This window comes from Schistocerca gregaria, chromosome 9 (genome assembly GCF_023897955.1).
Source record: "Schistocerca gregaria isolate iqSchGreg1 chromosome 9, iqSchGreg1.2, whole genome shotgun sequence".
Classification (NCBI taxonomy): Eukaryota; Metazoa; Arthropoda; class Insecta; order Orthoptera; family Acrididae; genus Schistocerca; species Schistocerca gregaria.
The window spans coordinates 240883342-240906243 of record NC_064928.1 but is presented as its reverse complement, the minus strand read 5'-3'; the positions used below and the strand labels follow the sequence as shown (position 1 = coordinate 240906243).

The window sequence follows — 22902 nt, the reverse complement described above, 5'->3', positions numbered from 1 at the left end:
GCAACCACAACGGAGGGGTATCTGTTGAGAGGCCAGACAAACGTGTGGTTCCTGAAGAGGGGCAGCAGACTTTTCAGTAGTTGCAGGGGAAACAGTTTGTATGATCGACTGATCTGGTCTTAACACTAACCAAAACGACCTTGCTGTGCTGGTACTGCGAACGGATGAAAGCAAGGGGAAACTACAGCCGCAATTTTTCCCGAGGGCATGCAGCTTTACTGTATGGTTAAATGATGATGGCGTCCTCTTGGGTAAAATATTCCGGATGTAAAATAGTTACCAATTCGGATCTCTGGGCGGGGACTACTCTAGAGGATGACGTTATCAGGAGAAATAAAACTGGCGATCTACGGATCAGAGCGTGGAATGTCAGATCCCTTAATCGGCAGGTAGGCTAGAAAATTTAAAAAGGGAAATGGATAGGTTAAAGTTAGATATAGTGGGAATTAGTGAAGTTCGGTGGCAGGAGGAACAAGACTTCTGATCAGGTGAATACAGGGTTATGAATACAAAATAAAATAGGTGTAATGCAGGAGTAGGTTTATAATGAATAAAAAAAATAGGAATGTGGGTAAGCTACAACAAACAGCATAGTGAATACATTATTGTGGCCAAGATAGATACGAAGTCCACATCTACCACAGTAGTACAAGTTTATATGCCGACTAGCTCCCGCAAATGACAAAGAGATTGATGAAATGTATGATGAGATAAAAGAAATTATTCAGATAGTGAAGGGAGACAAAAAATTTAATAGTCGTGGGTGACTGAAATTCAGTAGAAGAAAAAGAAAGAAGGAAACATAGTATGTGAATATGGAATGGGGGCAAGGAATGAAAGAGGAAGCCGCCTGGTAGAATTTTTCACAGAGCATAACTTAATCATAGCCAACACTTGGTTCAAGAATCATAAAAGAAGGCTGTATACATGGAAGAAGCCTGGAGATACTAACAGGTTTCACATAGATTATATACTGGTAAAACAGAGATTTAGGAACACGGTTTTAAATTTTAAGACATTTCCAGGGGCAGATGTGGACTCTGACCACAATCTATCGATTATGACCTGTAGATAAAAACTGAAGAAACTGTAAAAAGGTGTGAATTTAAGGAGATGGAACCTGGATAAACTGACAGAACCAGAGGCTGTAGAGAGTTTGAGGGAGAGCTTTAGGGAATGATTGACAAGCATGGGAGAAAGAAATACAGTAGAAGAAGAATGGGTAGCTTTGAGAGATGAAGTAGTGAAGGCAGCAGAGTATCAAGTAAGTACAAAAAACAAGGGCTGCTAGAAATCCTTGGGCAACAGAAGAAATATTGAATTTAATTGATGAAAGGAGAAAATATAAAAATGCAGTAAATAAAGCAGGCAAAAAGGAATACAAACGTCTCAAAAATGAGATCCACAGGAAGTGCAAAATGGCTAAGCAGGGATGGTTAGTGGACAAATGTAAGGATGTAGAGGCTGGTCTCACTAAGGGTAAGACAGATACTGCCTACAGGAAAATTAAAGAGACCTTTGGAGAAAAGAGAACCATTTGCATGAATAGCAAGAGCTCAGATGGAAACCCCGTTCTGAGCAGAGAAAGGAAAGCAGAAAGGTAGAAGGAGGATGTAGAGGATCTATACAAGGGCAATGTACTTGAGGACAATATTATGGAAATGGAAAAGGATGTAGATGAAGATGAAATGAGAGATACGATACTGCGTGAAAAGTTTGACAGAGCACTGAAAGACCTGAGTAGAAACAAGGCCCTGGGAGTAGACAACATTCCGTTAGAACTACTGACAGCCTTGGTAGAGTTTTGTTAGGGCTGGCTCTCCCATCTGGTGAGCAAGATGTTTGAGACAGGTGAAATACCCTCAGACTTCAAGAAGAATATAATAATTCCAATCCCAAAGAAAGCAGGGGTTGACAGACGTGAAAATTACCGAACTATCAGTTTAATAAGCCAGGACTGCAAAATACTAACGCAAATTCTTTACAGATGAACGGAAAAACTGGTAGAAGCCGACCTCAGGGGAGATTACTTTGGATTCCGTAGAAATGTTGGAACAAGTGAGGCAATACCGACCCTAAGACTTATCTTGGAAACGTAGGTTTGACTTTCGTTAATCTATTTTCTATCATTTGTAGACTTAGAGAAAGCTTTTGACAATGCTGACTGGAATACTCTCTTTCAAATTCTGAAGGTGGCAAGGGTAAAATACAGGGAGCAAATGGCTATTTACAATTTGTACAGAAAGCAGATGGCAGTTAGAAGAGCCGAGGGGCATGAAAGGGAAGAAGTGGTTGGGAAGGGAGTGAGACAGGGTTGTAGCCTATCCTCGATGTTATTCAATCTGTATATTGAGCAAGCCATAAAGGAATAAAGGAAGCAAAAGAAAAGTTTGCAGTAGGTATTAAAATCCATGGAGAAGAAATAAAAACTGAGGTTCACCGATGACATTGTAATTCTGTCAGAGACAGCAAAGGACCTGGAAGTGCAGCTAAACGGAATGGACAGTGTCTTGAAAGGAGGATATAAGATGAACATCAACAAAAGCAAAATGAGGATTATGGAATGTACTCTAATTAAATTGGGTGATGCTGAGGGAATTAGATTAGGAAACGAGACACTGAAAGTAGTAAATGAGTTTTGCTATTTGTGGAGCAAAATAACTGATGATGGTCGAAGTAGAGAGGATATAAAATGCAGACTGGCAATGGCAAGGAAAGCGTTTTTGAAGAGGAAAAATTTGTTAACATCGAGTATAGATTTAAGTGTCAGGAAGTCTTTTCTGAAAGTATTTGTATGGAGTGTAGCCATGTATGGAAGTGAAACATGGAGGATAAATAGTTTAGACAAAAAGAGAACAGAAGCTTTCGAAATGTGATGCTACAGAAGGATGCCGAAGATTAGATGGGTAGATCACATAACTAATGATGAGGTACTGAATAGAATTGGGGAGAAGAGAAATTTGTGGCACAACTTGACTAGAAGAAGAGATCTGTTGGTAGAACATATTCTGAGGCATCAAGTGATCACCAATTCAGTTTTGAACGGCAGCACAGAGGGTAAAAATCGTAGAGGGAGACCAAGAGATGAATACACTAAGCAGATTCAGAAGGATATAGGTTGCAGTAGGTACTGGGGGGTGAAAAAGCTTGCACGGTACAGAGTAGCATGGAGAGCAGCATCAAAACAGTCTCTGGACTGAAGACAAAACAACAACAACCAGAACAACAACAACAACCAGAACAACAACAACAACCAGAACAACAACAACAACCAGAACAACAACAACAACAACCAGAACAACAACAACAACAACCAGAACAACCAGAACAACAACCAGAACAACAACAACAACCAGAACAACAACCAGAACAACAACAACCAGAACAACAACCAGGACAACAACAACAACAACAACCAGAACAACAACAACAACAACAACAACAACCAGAACAACAACCAGGACAACAACAACAACAACAACCAGAACAACAACAACAACAACAACAACAACCAGAACAACAACAACAACAACAACCAGAACAACAACCAGAACAACAACAACAACAACCAGAACAACAACAACAACAACCAGAACAACAACAACAACAACAACAACAACCAGAACAACAACAACAACAACAACCAGAACAACAACAACAACAACAACCAGAACAACAACAACAACAACCAGAACAACAACAACAACAACCAGAACAACAACAACAACAACCAGAACAACAACAACAACAACCAGAACAACAACAACAACAACCAGAACAACAACGACATGCTCATTCTGTGAAATTAAAACGTCTGGTTTTGTTGAATTGTGCGTTAGAAACTGTAAAAACCGAGTCTCACTGTGATTTAGGATTAATTTATTTTCTACAAGCCATGAACTTACATCATGAAATGCACAATTTGGAACCGGGCCAAAGTTGTACACGACATCCTTTACTACCAAGCTAGTGTCATCAGCAAACTGATATATATTAGAGTTACCCATATACTAGAGGGCATACCATTTATATAAATAATCTCAGACCCCACAACATAGCCTCTCTCATTATTGTGAATAATGGCCTTGTGCTGTCTGCTGTCTGCGAGCTACTTCCCATATATTCTGTAATGGTCCAACTTCTGGAGCAGTATTTTGTGATTAATGCAATTGAATACCTTAGTTAAATTCAAAAATATTCCTAGCATTTAAAACCTTTTGTTTAACGCGTTCAGTACCTCACAGAGAAAAGAGAATATAGCACTTTTAGTTGTTAAATGACTTCTGAAGTCCAACTGCACATATAAAATGATCAATTATTCTTATACACACGGCCTTTTCAATAACTTTAGCAAATACTGATGGTATAGAAAGAGGTCTAAAATTATCTACATTATCCCTCTCTCCATTTTTTATAAAGCAGCTTTACTACTGAGAACTTTAATTGTTCAGGAAACTGACCATTCCTAAAGGTAAAATTACAAATATGGCTAAATACTGGGCTAACATGTGCAGCACAGCACTTTGATATTCTGATAGGCACTCCATGACAATGAGAGTCCTTAGTTCTCAGTGACTTAATTATTGACTCAATCTCCCTCTTGCTTGTATCGTAGTTGAGTACTTCAGACATCAATCTCGGAAAGGCATTTGCCAAGAAAGTTATACAATTCCCTGTAGAAACTTAAATTTTTATTTAATTCTTCAGCAATGCTCAGAAAATGATCGTTAAATACTGTACATATATTTGAATTATCAGTACAGAAATATTTTTACTGCGAACTGACTTTATATCGCCGACCTTGTGCTGCTGATCAGACACTTCCTTCACAACTGACCATATGGTTTTAATTTTATCCTGTGAGTTAGTTATTCTATTTGCATACCAAATACTCTTTGCCTTTCTAATAACATTTATTAAGCACCTTACAATACTGATTGTAATGGATACTGTACCTTGATTGTGACTATTTCTAACATTTTGACTTAATTCTCACTCTGTTCTACATGATATCCCACTAGTCAGCCACCCAGGCTGCCTATTACAGCTAGTACCCCCCGTTTAGAATGTTGTAATGGAAAGCAACTCTCAAAGAGCATGGGAAATGTGTTAAGGAAAGCATTATATTTACCATCTATGTTATCGGCACTATAAACATCCTGCCACTCTTGTTCCTTGACAGGGTTTAAAAAACTACTGTTGTTGGATTAACTTTCCTACATAGTTTGTAATTAAATGTGACATTTGTTTGAGTACTAAAGCCTTTCAGTGTTAAAAATTGTGCATCACGGTCTGAAAGGCCATTCACCCTTTTACTAACAGAATGCCCATCTAGTAATGAAGAATGAATAAAAATATTGTCTATGGCTGTGGTACTGTTCCCCTGCACCCTAGTTGGAAAAAATAGTCTGCATCAGATCATATGAATTTTTGAGATATACCAACATCCTTTTTCTTGCCCCATCATATACAAATTTATATTTAAGCCACCATGACTAATTTCTGGTATTTCCTACAAAGTGAATAACGTACCCCCTCCAGCTTGAGCAGAAATGATCTGAATACAGAGTTAGGGGGGCCTATACAACAACAACAACTACTAGAAGTTTAGTTTCAATAAATTCAACTGCCCCTGCACAACATTCAAATATCTGTTCAGTGCAGTGCCATGATACATCTATGAAGCCAAATGGTTTTTTTTACGTACATAGGCACTCCCCCATCCCGCAAGTAACTTCTTGAAAACTGCCAGCTGATATGTATCCTGGTAAAGGAAGCCTCTGAATTGTCAAATTATTTCAGTGGTGCTCTTATATACCAATAATTTCATAGTCAACACCAATAAGCAGTTCACTGACTTTATTTCTAATACCTCTTATATTTTGATGAAATATGCTAATTCCTTCTTCTACTTGGACACATTACATCCTCTGAAGGTGAGCCCTTAGTTAGAGGGACTTCCTTTAAGCAGGTATACATATCAGCTGACTTCAGTCTAAAAAAGGTGCAGCTCCAACACCAACTACTACATACAGGAATTTTTCCGCGAGTGATTCCACTCCCCCCCCCCCCCCCCCAATGAAAGTACTTTGAACAAATTCCACACTGTAACCGACTACTCGCAAATGTACACAGAGCCCACACTACTTAGTCATGGTAAAATTTTACAGCTACTGGGGAAAAAAAAAAAAAAAACTATACATCTACACATATACTCCACTAGCCACCTAACACTGTGTGGCGGAGGGCACAATTCGCGGAAAAGTCATATCCCCCCCGTTCCACTCACGGATCGTGATCGCACGAGGGAAAAATGGCTGGTTCAATGCCTCAGTACGAGCTCTAATTTCCCTATCTTTGAATGGTGATCATTGCACGATTTGATAGTTTATGGTAATAATACACTCCTGGAAATTGAAATAAGAACACCGTGAATTCATTGTCCCAGGAAGGGGAAACTTTATTGACACATTCCTGGGGTCAGATACATCACATGATCACACTGACAGAACCACAGGCACATAGACACAGGCAACAGAGCATGCACAATGTCGGCACTAGTACAGTGTATATCCACCTTTCGCAGCAACGCAGGCTGCTATTCTCCCATGGAGACGATCGTAGAGATGCTGGATGTAGTCCTGTGGAACGGCTTGCCATGCCATTTCCACCTGGCGCCTCAGTTGGACCAGCATTCGTATTGGACGTGCAGACTGTGTGAGACGACGCTTCATCCAGTCCCAAACATGCTCAATGGGGGACAGATCCGGAGATCTTGCTGGCCAGGGTAGTTGACTTACACCTTCTAGAGCACGTTGGGTGGCACGGGATACATGCGGACATGCATTGTCCTGTTGGAACAGCAAGTTCCCTTGCCGGTCTACGAATGGTAGAACGATGGGTTCGATGACGGTTTGGATGTACTGTGCACTATTCAGTGTACCCTCGACGATCACCAGAGGTGTACGGCCAGTGTAAGAGATCGCTCCCCACACCATGATGCCGGGTGTTGGCCCTGTGTGCCTCGGTCGTATGCAGTCCTGATTGTGGCGCTCACCTGCACGGCGCCAAACACGCATACGACCATCATTGGCACCAAGGCAGAAGCGACTCTCATCGCTGAAGACGACACGTCTCCATTCGTCCCTCCATTCACGCCTGTCGCGGCACCACTGGAGGCGGGCTGCACGATGTTGGGGCGTGAGCGGAAGACGGCCTAACGGTGTGCAGGACCGTAGCCCAGCTTCATGGAGACGGTTGCGAATGGTCCTCGCCGATACCCCAGGAGCAACAGTGTCCCTAATTTGCTGGGAAGTGGCGGTGTGGTCCCCTACGGCACTGCGTAGGATCCTACGGTCTTGGCGTGCGTCGCTGCGGTCCGGTCCCAGGTCGACGGGCACGTGCACCTTCCGCCGACCACTGGCGACAACATCGATGTACTGTGGAGACCTCACGCCCCACGTGTTGAGCAATTCGGCGGTACGTCCACCCGGCCTCCCACATGCCCACTATACGCCCTCGCTCAAAGTCCGTCAACTGCACATACGGTTCACGTCCACGCTGTCGCGGCATGCTACCAGTGTTAAAGACTGCGATGGAGCTCCGTATGCCACGGCAAACTGGCTGACACTGACGACGGCGGTGCACAAATGCTGCGCAGCTAGCACCATTCGACGGCCAACACCGCAGTTCCTGGTGTGTCCGCTGTGCCGTGCGTGTGATCATTGCTTGTACAGCCCTCTCGCAGTGTCCGGAGCAAGTATGGTGGGTCTGACACACCGGTGTCAATGTGTTCTTTTTTTCCTTTTTCCAGGAGTGTATATGCTCTACATCCTCGGCGAAGATCGAATTTCGGAATTTAGTGAGCAGCCCCTTCCGTTTAACATGTCTTATATCTCCAAGTGTGCCCCACTTCAACCTTTCTATGAAATTTGTAATGCTCTTGCAATGGCTAAAATCTTCTTTGGACTTTCTCAATCACTTGAATCAGACCCAACTGGTAAGGGTCAATACAGACGAACAATACTATCAAGACTGGACGAACTACGTGTTGTAAGCAATTTCCTTTGTTGAAGGACTGCATTGCTTCAGGATTCTACCAATAAACCACAATCTAGAGTTCACCCTGCCAGTTACTTGTGTAATCTTATAATTCCATTTAAGATCGTTTCAAATAATCACACCCAGACACTAGACAGATGTTACTGCTTCCAAAGACTGGGCATTTATTTTGTAGTCTTACATTAATCCTGTGTTGCATGAATTTCACGGGAGTGGACAACTTTTAATGGTCAATTCTCTGGTGTTTTCAGTCAGTCATGAGGCTGAAAATGCATGCAGAACAACACCAGTAGGAAGTGCCCACTGCAGTGAACTGTGTGCATTTGCAGCCTCAGGACTCACTGAAAATGCCACAGAAACGACCATTAACAGCTGTCCACTGTAGTGGACACTATACGCCACAGGGTTAATGGGGATTTTTGCGGTTATACACAGTAGGTTACAATTACTAATAGTGAAAGATAACTGCCAGTCATTGCACCGAGCATTTATTTTCTGCAAATTCTTATCGATTTGTACAAAACTCATGCGATACTGCTTTCCTGTAGACTACAGCACCATCGGCAAACAGTCTAATGCCGCTGTCAATACCATCAAGCAGATCGTTTATTTAAATCTTACAAAGCAGCTGATCTATTGTGCTGCCCTGGGGCACGTGTGAAGTTATACTTGTTTCTGTTGTAGTCACCTCATTCAGGACGACATACTGCTCTGTCTGTTAGGAAACTTTCTATACAACCGCATATGTTCCTAGACTTGCGCCATAGGGTGGTGGGGTTTCGGGTTCCGCTGAATAGGTCAGGAGTTCACTACACTCAGCTGGCAGCTACACGGGTAGCGGAGGCTGTGTGGCGTGGACTGGGCGGTTTTTTACGTTAGAAGGTCTCGGGAAAGTGCGGGATGGGCTGCAATGTCAAAGGGTGCTTGGCAATTACAGGACGTGCTTGGATCAAGGAACAGTCAGAATTTTAGTTGTAAATCGTTGTAGTTGCGCTGGAAAAGTCCCTGAGCTTCAAGCGCTAATAGAAAGCACAGAAGCTGATATCTGTTATAGGTACAGAAAGCTGGTTAAAGCCTGAAATAAGTTCTGCAGAAATTTTTACGAAGTCTCAGACGGTGTACAGGAAAGATAAATTAGGCAGAATTGGTGGTGGAGTGTTTGTGTCTGTCAGTAGTGGTTTATCTTGTAGTGAAGTCGAAGTAGATACTCCGTGCGAATTGGTGTGGGTGGAGGTTATACTTAACAGCCGAATTAAGTTAATAATTGGCTCCTTCTACCGACCCCCAGACTCCGATGATACAGTTGCGGAACAGTTCAGAGAAAGTTTGAGTCTCGTAACAAATAAATACCCCACTCATACGGTTATAGTTGGTGGGGACTTCAACTTACCCTCGGTATGTTGGCAAAAATACTTGCTCAAAACCGGTGGTAGGCAGAAAACGTCTTCCGAGATTGTCCTAAATGCATTCTCCGAAAATTATTTCGAGCAGTTAGTCCACGAACCCACGCGAATTGTAAATGGTTGCGAAAACACACTTGACCTCTTGGCCACAAACAATCCAGAGCTGATAGAGAGCATCATGACTGATACAGGGATTAGTGATCACAAGGTCGTTGTAGCTAGGTTCAATACCGTTTCTTCCAAATCCATCAGAAACAAACGCAAAATAATTTTATTTAAAAAAGCGGATAAAGTGCCACTAGAAGCCTCCCTAAAAGACAATTTCAATTCCCTCCGAACTGACTATGCGAATGTAGACGAGATGTGGCTCAAATTCAAAGATATAGTAGCAACAGCAATTGAGATATTCATACCTCATAAATTGGTAAGAGATGGAACGGATCCCCCGTGGTACACAAAACAGGTCCGAACGCTGTTGCAGAGGCAACGGAAAAAGCATGCGAAGTTCAGAAGAACGCGAAATCCTGAAGATGGGCTAAAATTTACAGACGCGCGAAATTTGGCACGTACTTCGATGCGAGATGCCTTTAATAGGTTTCACAACAAAACATTGTCTCGAAATTTGGTAGAAAATCCGAAGAAATTCTGGTCGTATGTAAAGTACACAAGCGGCAAGACGCAGTCAATACCTTCGCTGCGCAGTGCCGATGGTACTGTTATCGACGACTGTGCCGCTAAAGCGGAGTTATTGAACGCAGTTTTCCGAAATCCTTCACCAGGGAAGACGAATGGAATATTCCAGAATTTGAAACACGAACATCTGCTAGCACGAGTTTCTTAGAAGTAGATACCTTAGGGGTTGCGAAGCAACTCAAATCGCTTGATACGGGCAAGTCTTCCTTTCAGATTACGCTGATACTATAGCTCCCTACTTAGCACTCATATACAACCGCTCGCTCACCGATAGATCTGTACCTACAGATTGGAAAATTGCGCAGGTCGCACCAGTGTTCAAGAAGGGTAGTAGGAGTAATCCATTTAACTACAGACCTATATCATTGACGTCTGTTTGCAGTAGGGTTTTGGAGCATATACTGTATTCAAACATTATGAATCACCTCGAAGGGAACGATCTATTGACACGTAATCAGCATGGCTTCAGGAAACATCGCTCTTGTGCAACGCAGCTAGCTCTTTATTCGCACGAAGTAATGGCCGCTATCGACAGGGGATCTCAAGTTGATTCCGTATTTCTAGATTTCCGGAAAGCTTTTGACATCGTTCCTCACAAGCGACTTCTAATCAAGCTGCGGAGCTATGGGGTATCGTCTCAGTTGTGCGACTGGATTCGCGATTTCCTGTCAGGAAGGTCGCAGTTCGTAGTAATAGACGGCAAATCATCGAGTGAAACTGAAGTGATATCAGGTGTTCCACAGGGAAGCGTCCCGAGACCTCTACTGTTCCTGATCTATATAAATGACCTGGGTGACAATCTGAGCAGTTCTCTAAGACTGTTCGCAGATGATGCTGTAATTTACCGTCTAGTAAGGTCATCCGAAGACCAGTATCAGCTGCAAAGCGATTTAGAAAAGATTGCTGTATCGTGTGTCAGGTGGCAGTTGACGCTAAATAACGAAAAGTGTGAGATGATCCACATGAGTTCCAAAAGAAATCCGTTGGAATTCGATTACTCGATAAATAGTACAATTCTCAAGGCTGTCAATTCAACTAAGTACCTGGGTGTTAAAATTACGAACAACTTCAGTTGGAAGGACCACATAGATAATATTGTCGGGAAGGCGAGCCAAAGGTTGCGTTTCATTGGCAGGTCACTTAGAAGATGCAACAAGTCCACTAAAGAGACAGCTTACACTACACTCGTTCGTCCTCTGTTAGAATATTGCTGCGCGGTGTGGGATCCTTACCAGGTGGGATTGACGGAGGACATCGAGAGGATGCAAAGAAGGGCAGCTCGTTTTGTATTATCGCGTTATAGGGGAGAGAGTGTGGCAGATATGATACACGAGTTGGGATGGAAGTCATTACAGCATAGACGTTTTTCGTCGCGGCGAGACCTTTTTACGAAATTTCCGTCACCAACTTTCTCTTCCGAATACGAAAATATTTTGTTGAGCCCAACCTACATAGGTAGGAATGATCATCAAAATAAAATAAGAGAAATCAGAGCTCGAACAGAAAGGTTTAGGTGTTCGTTTTTCCCGCTCGCTGTTCGGGAGTGGAATAGTAGAGAGTATGATTGTGGTTCGATGAACCCTCTGCCAAGCACTTAAATGTGAATTGCAGAGTAGTCATGTAGATGTAGATGTAGATATGTCATCAGATAGACCGTAAGCACACATTTTTTGGAGCGAGCAACAGTGTGGAACTGAGTCTAACGCCTTTCAAAAGTCGAGAAATATGGCATCAACCTGGGAGCCGGTATCTAGAGCCTGTTGTATATCATGCACAAAGTGGGACAGCTGTGTCTCACATGACTGCTGTTTCCTAAAACAGTGCTGGTTTCTGCAAATAAGCTTCTCAGAGTCTAGAAAGATCATTATGTCTGAACACAAAATATGTTCCATGATTCTACAACAAATCTATGTCAGTGAAACTGGCAGGTAATTATGTGCATCCGATTTTCTACCCTTTTTATATATTGCTATGTCCTGGGCCTTCTTCCAGTCCTGTGGAACTTTCCGCTGTGCCAATGATCTACTTTACATTACCCAAGTTCAGTTACACTAGTAGAACTATTTATGGAACTAACAGTAGCAATCACTAAATTCACTGTTGACAAAGAAAGCAACTACATGTGTTAATACTACTTATCGGGTTTCAAGCCACAACAATTTGAATCAAATTCTTGAGCTTTTAATGTCTAACTCCACCGTTGTCATCAGGAGTAAAACTACAGACTTCCTGGGTTAGCATTATTTCCCACTTACATACCTATGATTATGGCCACTGGCACCAATTAGAGCGGGCCGAAACAATGCATCCGCGGAAGGTGTCTGCTGCAGTTGAGAATTTCTTCATCGAGCACTTTGAGGAGCAGGCTCTGAACCCTGGTGTTGGGTCCATCTCGCTCCTTAGGCATGTTGATGACACCTTCCTCATCTGGACTAACGGTGAGAATACAATGTAGCAGTTCGTAAATAACATGAAAGGTGTCCATCCCAACATTAAATTTACCATCGAGATGGAGAAGGATGGCAAGCTAGCGTTCTTGGAGGTTTTAGTTGAGCAGAAGGCTGCCTTGGTCATTCAGTGCAAAGGAAACTGATGCACACTGATCGATATTTGAACACCAGTAGTTTTCACCACCCTGTACAAAATGAAGTGGTCCTGAACATATTAATACAGAGGGCTAAATTTATTTCTGACGACGACCACCTACAGCCTTATTTGCAGCACTTGAGCTATGTGTTCAGGTAGAATGGCTACCGCAAAAGAGACATTACAAATGCCCTGCTAAAGATGACATAGCTGTTCATGTGCCTGGTATCTATGGTGTCCCTTCTTGTAAGTGCGGCCGCATCTATCTAGTGCAGACAATTCGCACACTTGCGGAGCGTTGCACGGAACACAAGAAAAACATTAAGCAAAGGCAGCTCTACAAATCAGCCACAGCTGAGCACTGCCTTGAAAACGGACACAAAATACAGCCTTAGAACACGAGAGTCTTGGCTCATGTGTCAACATACTGGGACTCCTTTACAAAGGAGGTGGCTGAAATTAGAATGAACAGCAACAATTTCAACAGAGACCAGGTCTATTCACTGAGTATGTTGAAAGGAAGCAACAACGGATGCTTAATGTTTGCAGGGAGGCGGGAGCGGCAGTTTCAAATGTGGCACCGACTCCTTGTGCCACGTAATGTCAATCGCTCCCTCGGTGGGCCAGAGCAGCTACGAGCTGCCCAACTCGTCTCCCACACACACATTGTTTTGGCCCTCTCCGATTGGTGCCAGCAGCCATAAATGTAGGTATGCAAGTGAGAAATAATGCCAGCACTGGCAGTCAGTAGTTTTACTTTAGTGATGGTGGAACTAGTGCGAGAATTTGATTTGAATTGATGCAGCTTGAAAACCAAGAAGATTTTATTCAGTCATGGTGTCAAAAAGACTCCGAGGACACAGGCAACTAAAACACCCAGTAAGAAATATATGTTCAGTAAACTAGATAAAAAAAAGAAGTGCCGTATCTCAATGTTCATGAGGATCTTAACTTTCAACACAGGGGAGGAGCATGTACAGAATCTCTGGCTCAAGTTTAATAGAATAGCTGAACATGCACTGGACACAGAAACGAAAGAAATTCTGGTTGTATGTAAAGACTGTTAGTGGCACCGAAGTTAGAGCCCAGTCCTTAGCAAATGAGACAGGAACTGAAATTGAGTGTAGCAAAGCAAAAGGTGAAATGCTTAACTCCATTTTCAAATGTCCCTTTAGAAAGGAAAACCCAGGAAAATTGTCCCAATTCAATCCTCGTACCACTGAAAAGATGAATGAAATAAGTATTAGTGTCAATGGTGTTGAGAAACAGATAAAGCTGTTGAAATCGAACAAATCTCCAGGCCCCAATGGAATGCCTGTCAGATTCTATACTGAATTTACAGCCAAGTGAGCTCCTCTTCTAACTGTATCCATCATAGATCCCTCGAACAAAAAACCATGCCCAGTGCATGGAGAAAGGCACAGGTCACATCCATCTACAAGAAGGGTACTAAAAGCGATTCACAAAATTACCATCCATGACGTCAATTTGTTGTAAAATCTTAGAACATATTCTCAGCTCCAACAAAACGAGGTGTCTAACACAATGACCACCTCAATGCCAACCAGCACAGGTTTTGAAAATTCTGTGCATGTGAAACCTAACTCAGAGTTTCCTCATATGACATATTGAAAGCGCTGGATGATGACAACCAGGTACATGCAATGTTTCTTCACTTCTGAGAAGCATTTGACTCAGTACTGGACCTACGCTTACTGTCAAAAGTACTATCATAATGAGGTATCAAATGAAATTTGTGACTGGATTGAGGATTTTCTGGTAGGGAGAGCACAGAGCATGTTATCTTGTATGGAAAGTCATCATCAGATGAAGTAACACTGGGTGTGCCCGAGGGAAGCGTGTTGGGACCCTGGCTGTTCATATTGTACATTAACTACCCTGCACACATTAGTAACAGCAAAATCAGGTTTTTTGCAGAGCATGCAATTATCTATGATGAAGTGTTACCTGAAAGAAGCTGGATAAACATTCAGTCAGATCTTGATAAGACTTCAGTATGGTGCAGAGATTGGCAACTTAATCTAAACGTTCACAAATGTAAAATTTTGCTTTAAAAAACACCGCGAGCTTAGTGTCCTATGACTACAATATCAATGAGTCACTGTTGGAATTGTCCAACCCATACAAATATCTCGGTGTAACACTCTGTAGGGATATGAAATGGACTGATCACATGGGTTCAGTTGTGGGTAAAGCAGGTTGTAAACTTCAGTTTATTGGTAGAGTACTGGAAAACCACAGTCAGTCTGCAAAGGAGATTGCTTAAAAATCACTAGTGCGATTCGTTCTACAATACTGCTGAAGTGTGTGGGACCCATACCAGATAGGACTAACACGGGATATTGAACATATACAGAGAAGGGCAGCATGAATGGCCACAGGCTTGTTTAAACCGTGGGAGACTGACACCAGTTAGTGAGGATTTTTTTCTTTTAAGGCTTTGAGTGTTCACCCACTGTTCCAGAAGAAAATTCAAAGCAAGTGAGTTAGATACTGAAATATTAATGGAAATGTTTGTGGTTTACAGCTCAGTGACTGTTTTGCTGCAGCTCTCCATGCTATTCTATCCTGTGCAAGCTGCTTCATCTCTGATTAACTACTGCAACCTACATCCTTCTGAATCTGCTTAGTGTATTCATCCCTTGGTATCCCTCTACAATATTTACCTTCCACACTTTCCTCCAATGCTAAATTGGTGATCCCTTCAAGCCACAGAACGTGTCCTACCAACCGATCCCTTCTAGTCAAGGTGTGCCATAAATTCCTCTTTTCCCAAATCCTATTCAGTACCTCCTCGTTAGTTATGTGATCTACCCATCTAATCTTCAGCATTCTCCTGTAGCACCCCATTTCGAAAGCTTCTACTTTCTTCTTGTCAAAACTATTTAGTGTCCATGTTTCATGTCCATACATGGCTACACTCCACACAAGTACTTTCAGGAAAGACTTTGACACTGAAATCTATACTCGATGTTAACAAATTTCTCTTCTTCATATATGCTTTCCTTGCCATTGGCGATACATGATGAAATACGAAGTGACCGACTGTTGTATATCTCATAGTGAAAGTTAGAGTTTTGACAATGAAATACATACAAGTTCTAAACCATTCTATTTTCAATGATGAACCAGTATAGTTGTCAGTAACTTAACGTGATTCTCCATATCAATAGCAAGTGCTGCAAACAACAGCTGATGATGCAGTTACATGGGAGCAGTTTCTGATTTAAAAAGGTTCAAAAGACTTATGACAATACACGTCCTAGTGCTGAAGGGGGCAAAGAATCACCAACAGAAATCTTTCTTACACTATTCCCTCCAGAGTTGTTACTTACAATAATATATGAAACAAATCTAAATGCAATTCAAAAGATGGGCGGCTCAACAAATTTTGTGCATACAAATGAAGATGAAATATGTAGATTTCTTGCAAGATTTATTTACTTATTTTATTTATTCATCTGTAGACAATAAATACTATATGGATATTGTCCAAATATAAGTCAGCTTACAGGAAACCATTTCAAGGAAATGGAACTTACAAATATGTGAATACAAGAGTACAAACAACATTCAATACATTTTAACACAGAATGATAAGATGATACAATACAAAGGAACCACTTTATATACGTCCTAGTGAAATATGTCTGCTTGTGTGTGTGCGCGCGCGCGTGTACACCTGTCCTTTTTTTTCCCCCCTAAGGGAAGTCTTCCCGCTCCCGGGATTGGAATAACTCCTTACCCTCTCCCTTAAAACCCACATCCTTTCATTTTTCCCTCTCCTTCCCTCTTTCCTGACGAAGCAACTGCCAGTTGCGAAAGCTCGTAATTCTGTGTGTGTGTTTGTGTGTTTTGTTCATGTGCCTGTCTGCCGGCGCTTTCCCGCTTGGTAAGTCTTGGAATCTGTTTTTAATATATTTTTCCCATGTGGAAGTTTCTTTCTATTTTATTTATACCACTTTATATACATATATACCTATGGTATATTAATTGCAGTCTTTTTTCCATAGGGCTTTACTTTTGTCCTCCCTAGACAGCATGTCCTTATAAATACTACAGTGATAAAGTAGAGATTTTACATCACACAACAGCCGTCTGTAAGGTACGTAAATGTAATGGGAAGTTTAGGGGCAAAAGACATTATTTTTCCATTTTGCCTTAATACACATATCTGGAAATGTTTATTGTTCTACTAACGGGCACAAAGAGATGACCCAGTATAAACATCACTGGTCTTCTGATCCTGTGTAGGGAGTTACATACATTTATTCAGTGTTCTCATGAAATATATTTTCTTGGTTGCTGGGCAACAATGTAAATGACAATGAGCAGCAGCCCAAGAAAGGAGAAGGTGGCTATGGTAAATTATACAAGGTACATCCTCTTCTACATTTCCGGTCCTTTCTATCACTCTTATCAATCAACAGAGAACCAGTGTGCGATTGAATATCAGATACATGGGCTGTTCCAGTGTGAAGCAATATTTACCCCAGAGGCCAACAAATAGGGATCATAAAATATTGTTGCAAGCAAATGGAAACAGCTGCATATTACAGTTTGAGATGAGGTTAGATTAAATGTACTTCTCGTTCCAGTTGATTCATAATCGGGAGATCCTCTGGGATGTGGAACAGCACCAGCTGTTACTTACTATAAAGCCGCAGGAAACACTACGAAATAAATAAAGGTGCTAGAGTCAAAATTACGACAAAGCCTTCATGGATTGAACCACAAGGCATTTCTCAATAATTATTTTACTTCATTACCTCTGTTCACCGAGGGTGAGTTGGGATGTCTTTAGATTTCAGCAGTGAGAAGAGGGTAGACAGAGGAGACTTCTCCCCACACCACCCAGAGTTGCCTTTCGTCGTCCCCCCTAACCTCCATAACATCCTTGTTAAACCCTGCAGTATTCACAGACTACCTTCTCTACCCAGCAGTTCCTACCCCTGTAACCGACCCCGCTGCAAAACCTGCCCCATGCATCCCCCCCCCCCCCCCACAACCACCTATTCCAGCCCCGCTACTGGGAAAACATACACAATTCAAGGCAGGGCCACGCATGAGACTACACATGTCATTTATCAGCTGACATGCCTGCACTGCACAGCCTTTTACATTGGTATGACAACAACTAAACTGGCTGAGCGCATGAACGGACACAGACGAACTGTCCGCCTAGGAGATGTCCAATACCCAGTAGCGGAGCATGCCCTCCAGCATAATTCTAGGGACCTAGGAACCTGCTACACCGTATGTGCCATTTGGCTTCTCCCACCCAACACCAGTCCCTCTGAACTTGCGCTCTAGCACATCCTTTCATCCCGCCATCCCCCTGGACTGAACCTATGTTAAACAACCTCACTCCCATTTATTTTTCAGTCTTCTCCTCTTTCCCTTTCCTCTTTAGCCATTCATGCATCTTTTCATCCTACATCTTTATACTACACACCTCTTTACTTCTGTATGCATCCTCTTTGGTTTGAAGCTGGCACAGTACCTGCAGTAGAATAACTTTGGCTTCCCTCTTACAACCATGCCTCCATCCTTGCTACCTTCCCTGTTTTCCTTTCCCTGTTGCTTCATAACCTGGGTTGTGAGTAACTAAATCCACTTTCCCTTCTTCCCTTTCTTTTCCCTCTCTCCTCCCTGATGAAGGAACATTTATTTCGAAAGCTAGGAACTTAAATTTTCGGTTGTTTTTTATGTTTCTATCGGCTGTACTGAGCTGAGGTAAGTACTGGCCAGCCCCTCTATCTCTTTGTTAGTAATTGTTTCACATCTTTATATGAGATTTTCCATTAATTAGTGAGACTTCCAATTTGTCTGTTCTGAAGAAGAAATTGTCTCTTATGTTATGAAAGGTTAAAAAAAAAAAAAACACCCTCTTTTTCTGCAATTGACAAAACAAAGGACGCGTCAACATCCACAAGAAAAAAAATGACAGCACAGGAGCTGAGATATGGTGCCTACAACCTGTAAAAGATTACAATCCTCATATGGGATACCTGCATGGATATAATAAAGTCCCTACATGAAACCGGCAAAAAAAGTAAAAAGTGGTGGCGTCATATGCTGCGACTGTTGTGAACTAGTAGCCAATTTTCAAATAAAGATGTGAACAGGGCACATCCATGTCGTTCCTAGTGTATCTCCTTGCAATCACTGCATGTCTTTCAAGAGCTACAAAGTCAACCCCAAATGGTGGAAAGAACTCCTTCAAAACCCAACGTAGCACCTGAGAAAACTTTCAATAACCTTACACGTGTACTTTGTAACAAAGCAGCTAATACCAGTCGTACTAAGTGGAGTTGTGAAGTGTGTGATGTAGGCATGTATGTTAATAATGTGAAGAACTATCCTGCTTCATACTGTGAACAGATTGACTGCCGTATCTGAGAACTGTTCATTCTGGAAAAGTGGTTTTACAGTGAAACCATGTGCAGTAAAAAATGCAAGAGTAATCCTCTCATTCGATATATTAGTGTAATTATTTTATATTTTTTCCCAAAATATATTTTGCTTTATTGGGCCACAAAGGCTTCAATATTAAATGTATTAAGATATGCTTGTGTAGCACAGTATGTATAAATAATCTGAAAATAGTGAACATTTTGACTACATTCATACAATGCAGATTGCCTACAGGTGGATGAATCAAGTAATTAATTAATTAATTAATCAGTCCATAAGAACACTGTAACTCACGGTGCAGCAAGTTTATATCCTCACTGTCTAGTTCTTTGTTCCAAGGCTGGCCACTAGTATTAGCTGCTGCTGTTTGATTTACAAAATTTGACATTCCTGGAACTAACAACACAGTTTAAGTGCTAAAACTAAGTAAAGACTATTTCTATAAATTAGAAACTACATAACAGTAAAGCATTTAAAAGAATGTCAAGATCTTTACACTCTTCATGACTCAATGAATGAAGGCTAAAATGCAGTTTATATGCTGAAATTGGTTCTCAATTAACCCTTTACTGGACCTGTGGGGTCATTTTTGTCTACGTGCACGATCCAACTTGTCACATCCTAATACGCACCACCTGCCATTGTTTACATTTTCAGTTCCTTTCCATCTTCACTGCACTATGCCATTAGTGTGTTTCAGTCAACATGCCAGCCACTATCTAGTTGTTGTGAGCCTTGCAAGACAGTTCTGACCCCACACCCCTGGGAATGTCAGTTGGTATGGAGCTGAGTTGCTTTTAGAATTTTAATTCGCTATACATACAGGGGTAAATTATATAATTCTTACTGAGGTACAATGAAGTAAGTACTATATACATTCGTTTCAACCTTTTATATATATTTCGTTGCACTGACGACCTTTATGATGCTTCATTATCATTTTTTCAAATGTACCATTTCCAGTCACCATATTTTTAGATAGCTGCATTCTGCACAACTAAAGAACTATGGGAGGAACTTTGTTGGCGGGAGAGGGATGAAATAGATGAGGAACACGAGGAGGAGAGATCTTGCTTCTGGCAGAGAACAAGAAGGAAGTGAATCCAAAATAGGCTGCCTGGACGATAGAATTTTTTTGTATCAAAAGAGAAACCTGTAAAATGGTAAAAAGGAAATACCAGCCAGAACCCTCATAACGCAGAAACATAACAATAACTATAACCCAATTCACTGGAAGAAAGGTGTGCTCCAGATGTCTACTGTCTGTCATCCATTCATTTTCTATTTCATTTGATGAAAATATAGTGACCTCAGTAGTAAATTGCACCAATATATACACAGAATCAGTAAAAAATAAATATTCCAGAGAGTGGATGCCAAATATAAGGCAAGAGAAGAAATAAACTGTTTTTGGACTACTCTATTTGGCTTTGCTTCACAAAGCCACTCATGTGGTTGGTTGGTTTGTGGGGGAGGGGGGGGGGGGGGCTTTGAAGGTACCAGACGACAAAAGGCCATGGTCCCTTCCACTCGTGTAAATTATGACAATTTAGGAGAGGGCATTCTTTCTTAGAATTGTCAGATTTGATGACATCACACCTATGAAACGAGAAGAGAACATAAGTTAGCACCTGTAAGGGACTTTCTCACTGCTATAAATAATAATGGTAAAAATGCATTCAGCCCAAGTGAATACTGCAGAACTGACAGAGAGCTTATACCTTTCAGGGGGAAATGTCCATTTACACAATATTTGCTGCAAAAACCTGAAAGATATGGAATAAATGTTTTCAGACTAGTAGACACCGCAATGAATTATTTAGTCATCTTTGATATACATGGAGGCACACAAATGGACAAGAGAACACTGTATTATCAACTGTGAACAGGTTGACAACCTGTTGCAGGTATCAACAGGAATATAACTTTTGACAATTGGTCTACGAGTTACCAACTAGTTCAGCTTTGCCTTATGAAAAAGTTAACAGTTGTGGGCACTTTATGAAAAGCGTGAAACTTCACCAGAATTTCAGCCTAGTATGCATAAAACAATGTATAGCAGTGTCTTTGGATTTACTAAAGATATGACTTTAGTATCATATATTACTGTCAAAAATAACAAGTGGCCTAACTTTATTTTTAATAGTGCATCACAATGCAGCCATTAACATATCAACTGGTGTGTAAGGAATGGCCGAAATACATTTTACCACGGTACCAAAGGTGGGGTCAATACATGCAATCAATTCTGTACAAATTTTAATATTGTTAGATGAGCAAGAAGTTGGTCACTATCTATATTTTTCAATTTTCTAAATATAATACATATAAATGGACATTTGCTGTAAGCCCGTAACGTGGCCCGAAACTGGTTACCTACTATGAAGAAAATTTCTAGGCATCTTGAGAGAATCATTGGTTGAAAACCACATCAAAATGTGGCAATGGATAGATAACATTCCCTTGACCTTCAGGAACAAAAACTGAATTACATTTAGGAGAGGATATAAAACCGTTTGGAGTGGTCACTGATATTCCTGGATCTTCTTGTGGGAGGTGCAAAATCAGCCCCACAAAAAGATGACTAAGAACCTTCACAGAGACTGCATCATGCAAATCCTTTATTTGCAAAGTTCATGCAAACATAATATGTGGAGACTGTATCGATGATTTAGAATGACCTATATTTGGAATATGAATACAAATTCTCCATACTCTGTTTGTGTTGCTGTTTATTTTCAAGCGTATTCAATAAAATCCTTCACCTTTGTTTTGTAAATGAGTTATTTGTTTCCTCTATCATGGAAGAATATTTCGAAGGCCATACAGCGAAAATTACCATTACTGAACGTGTACGTACGTACGTACTGTACACGGGGACGTAAATGACCCCTGGCGCCCGTATATGGGAATCCATCCCACGCGCCTACCTAAGGGTTAATACCCAATCTAATATAACAAATATTTAATGGTTCTCATTACAACAACAAACAACGAAACGGCAATGTACAGCATAGAGACAGCATTTTGCATATTTATAAATTCGAACGAGTTATTTATTCTTAAGTTTTAGACAATCACTAGCTGGCAACACAAAATGAAAACTATATTTCTCAGCAATACTCACTTTTTTCGGGCCACAATTCTGGAGACGCCCTATCGAGGTTTTCCATACTCAACAAATTTTCGTCCAGTTCTGACATGCTGCTTACTACAAATAAATTTCACGTAATGAAATAACCACGCCGAATAAGAAACATGCTATGAAAATCCTTTACATTATGACGAAATACCTTTGTTTCCTACCTTGATGAATTCTCGCATTTGAAGCATTCGCCATTTCCGCATTCATATGATTCTCAGAATTGAAACAGTGCCGCCAATGACACCTTTTAGCGACACCACCTGTGGTAATTGTGGCAATTATATTGCTTATTTTACGAGATAAAAATGTGAACGTGAACGTCACATAGTTATCAAAATATTGGGTTCATAAATATTTTTCAAAGAAATATGTATTTTGCAGTGCGTGATTCGGTAACTGGCATTGCTGTAGTAGTGTGACCAAGATAGCATAATAGTTTTATTTTTCAGCTTTTGACGAAACATATTTTGACAAATAAAAAATATGTACCGTATTGTAACATTTGTGAATAATAAATGTTATGTTTGACCTGTGCTTTAGACATTGGTACTACTCAGGGACCATATACGTTGAAAG

The 22902-nt window shown here is 41.1% G+C and overlaps 1 protein-coding gene across 3 annotated transcripts in view; it reads right to left on the bottom strand.

Annotated features, from left to right (window-relative positions):
• LOC126292187 (protein lin-52 homolog) overlaps window positions 1-22902 on the bottom strand; it is a 66347-nt gene extending 43445 nt beyond the window's left edge. Inside the window, exons 1-3 of one of the 3 annotated variants that reach the window (XM_049986028.1) lie at window positions 22488-22902; window positions 22309-22392; window positions 19476-19577 (exon numbers count right to left, since the gene is read on the bottom strand). In XM_049986028.1, coding sequence (XP_049841985.1) covers window positions 19476-19577; window positions 22309-22392; window positions 22488-22533 — 232 coding nt within the window. In that variant the 5' untranslated portion in view covers window positions 22534-22902. Of the gene's footprint in view, window positions 1-19475; window positions 19578-22308; window positions 22393-22474 lie in introns of all 3 variants that reach the window. The other 2 variants (XM_049986029.1, XM_049986027.1) reach the window with 2 other exon arrangements.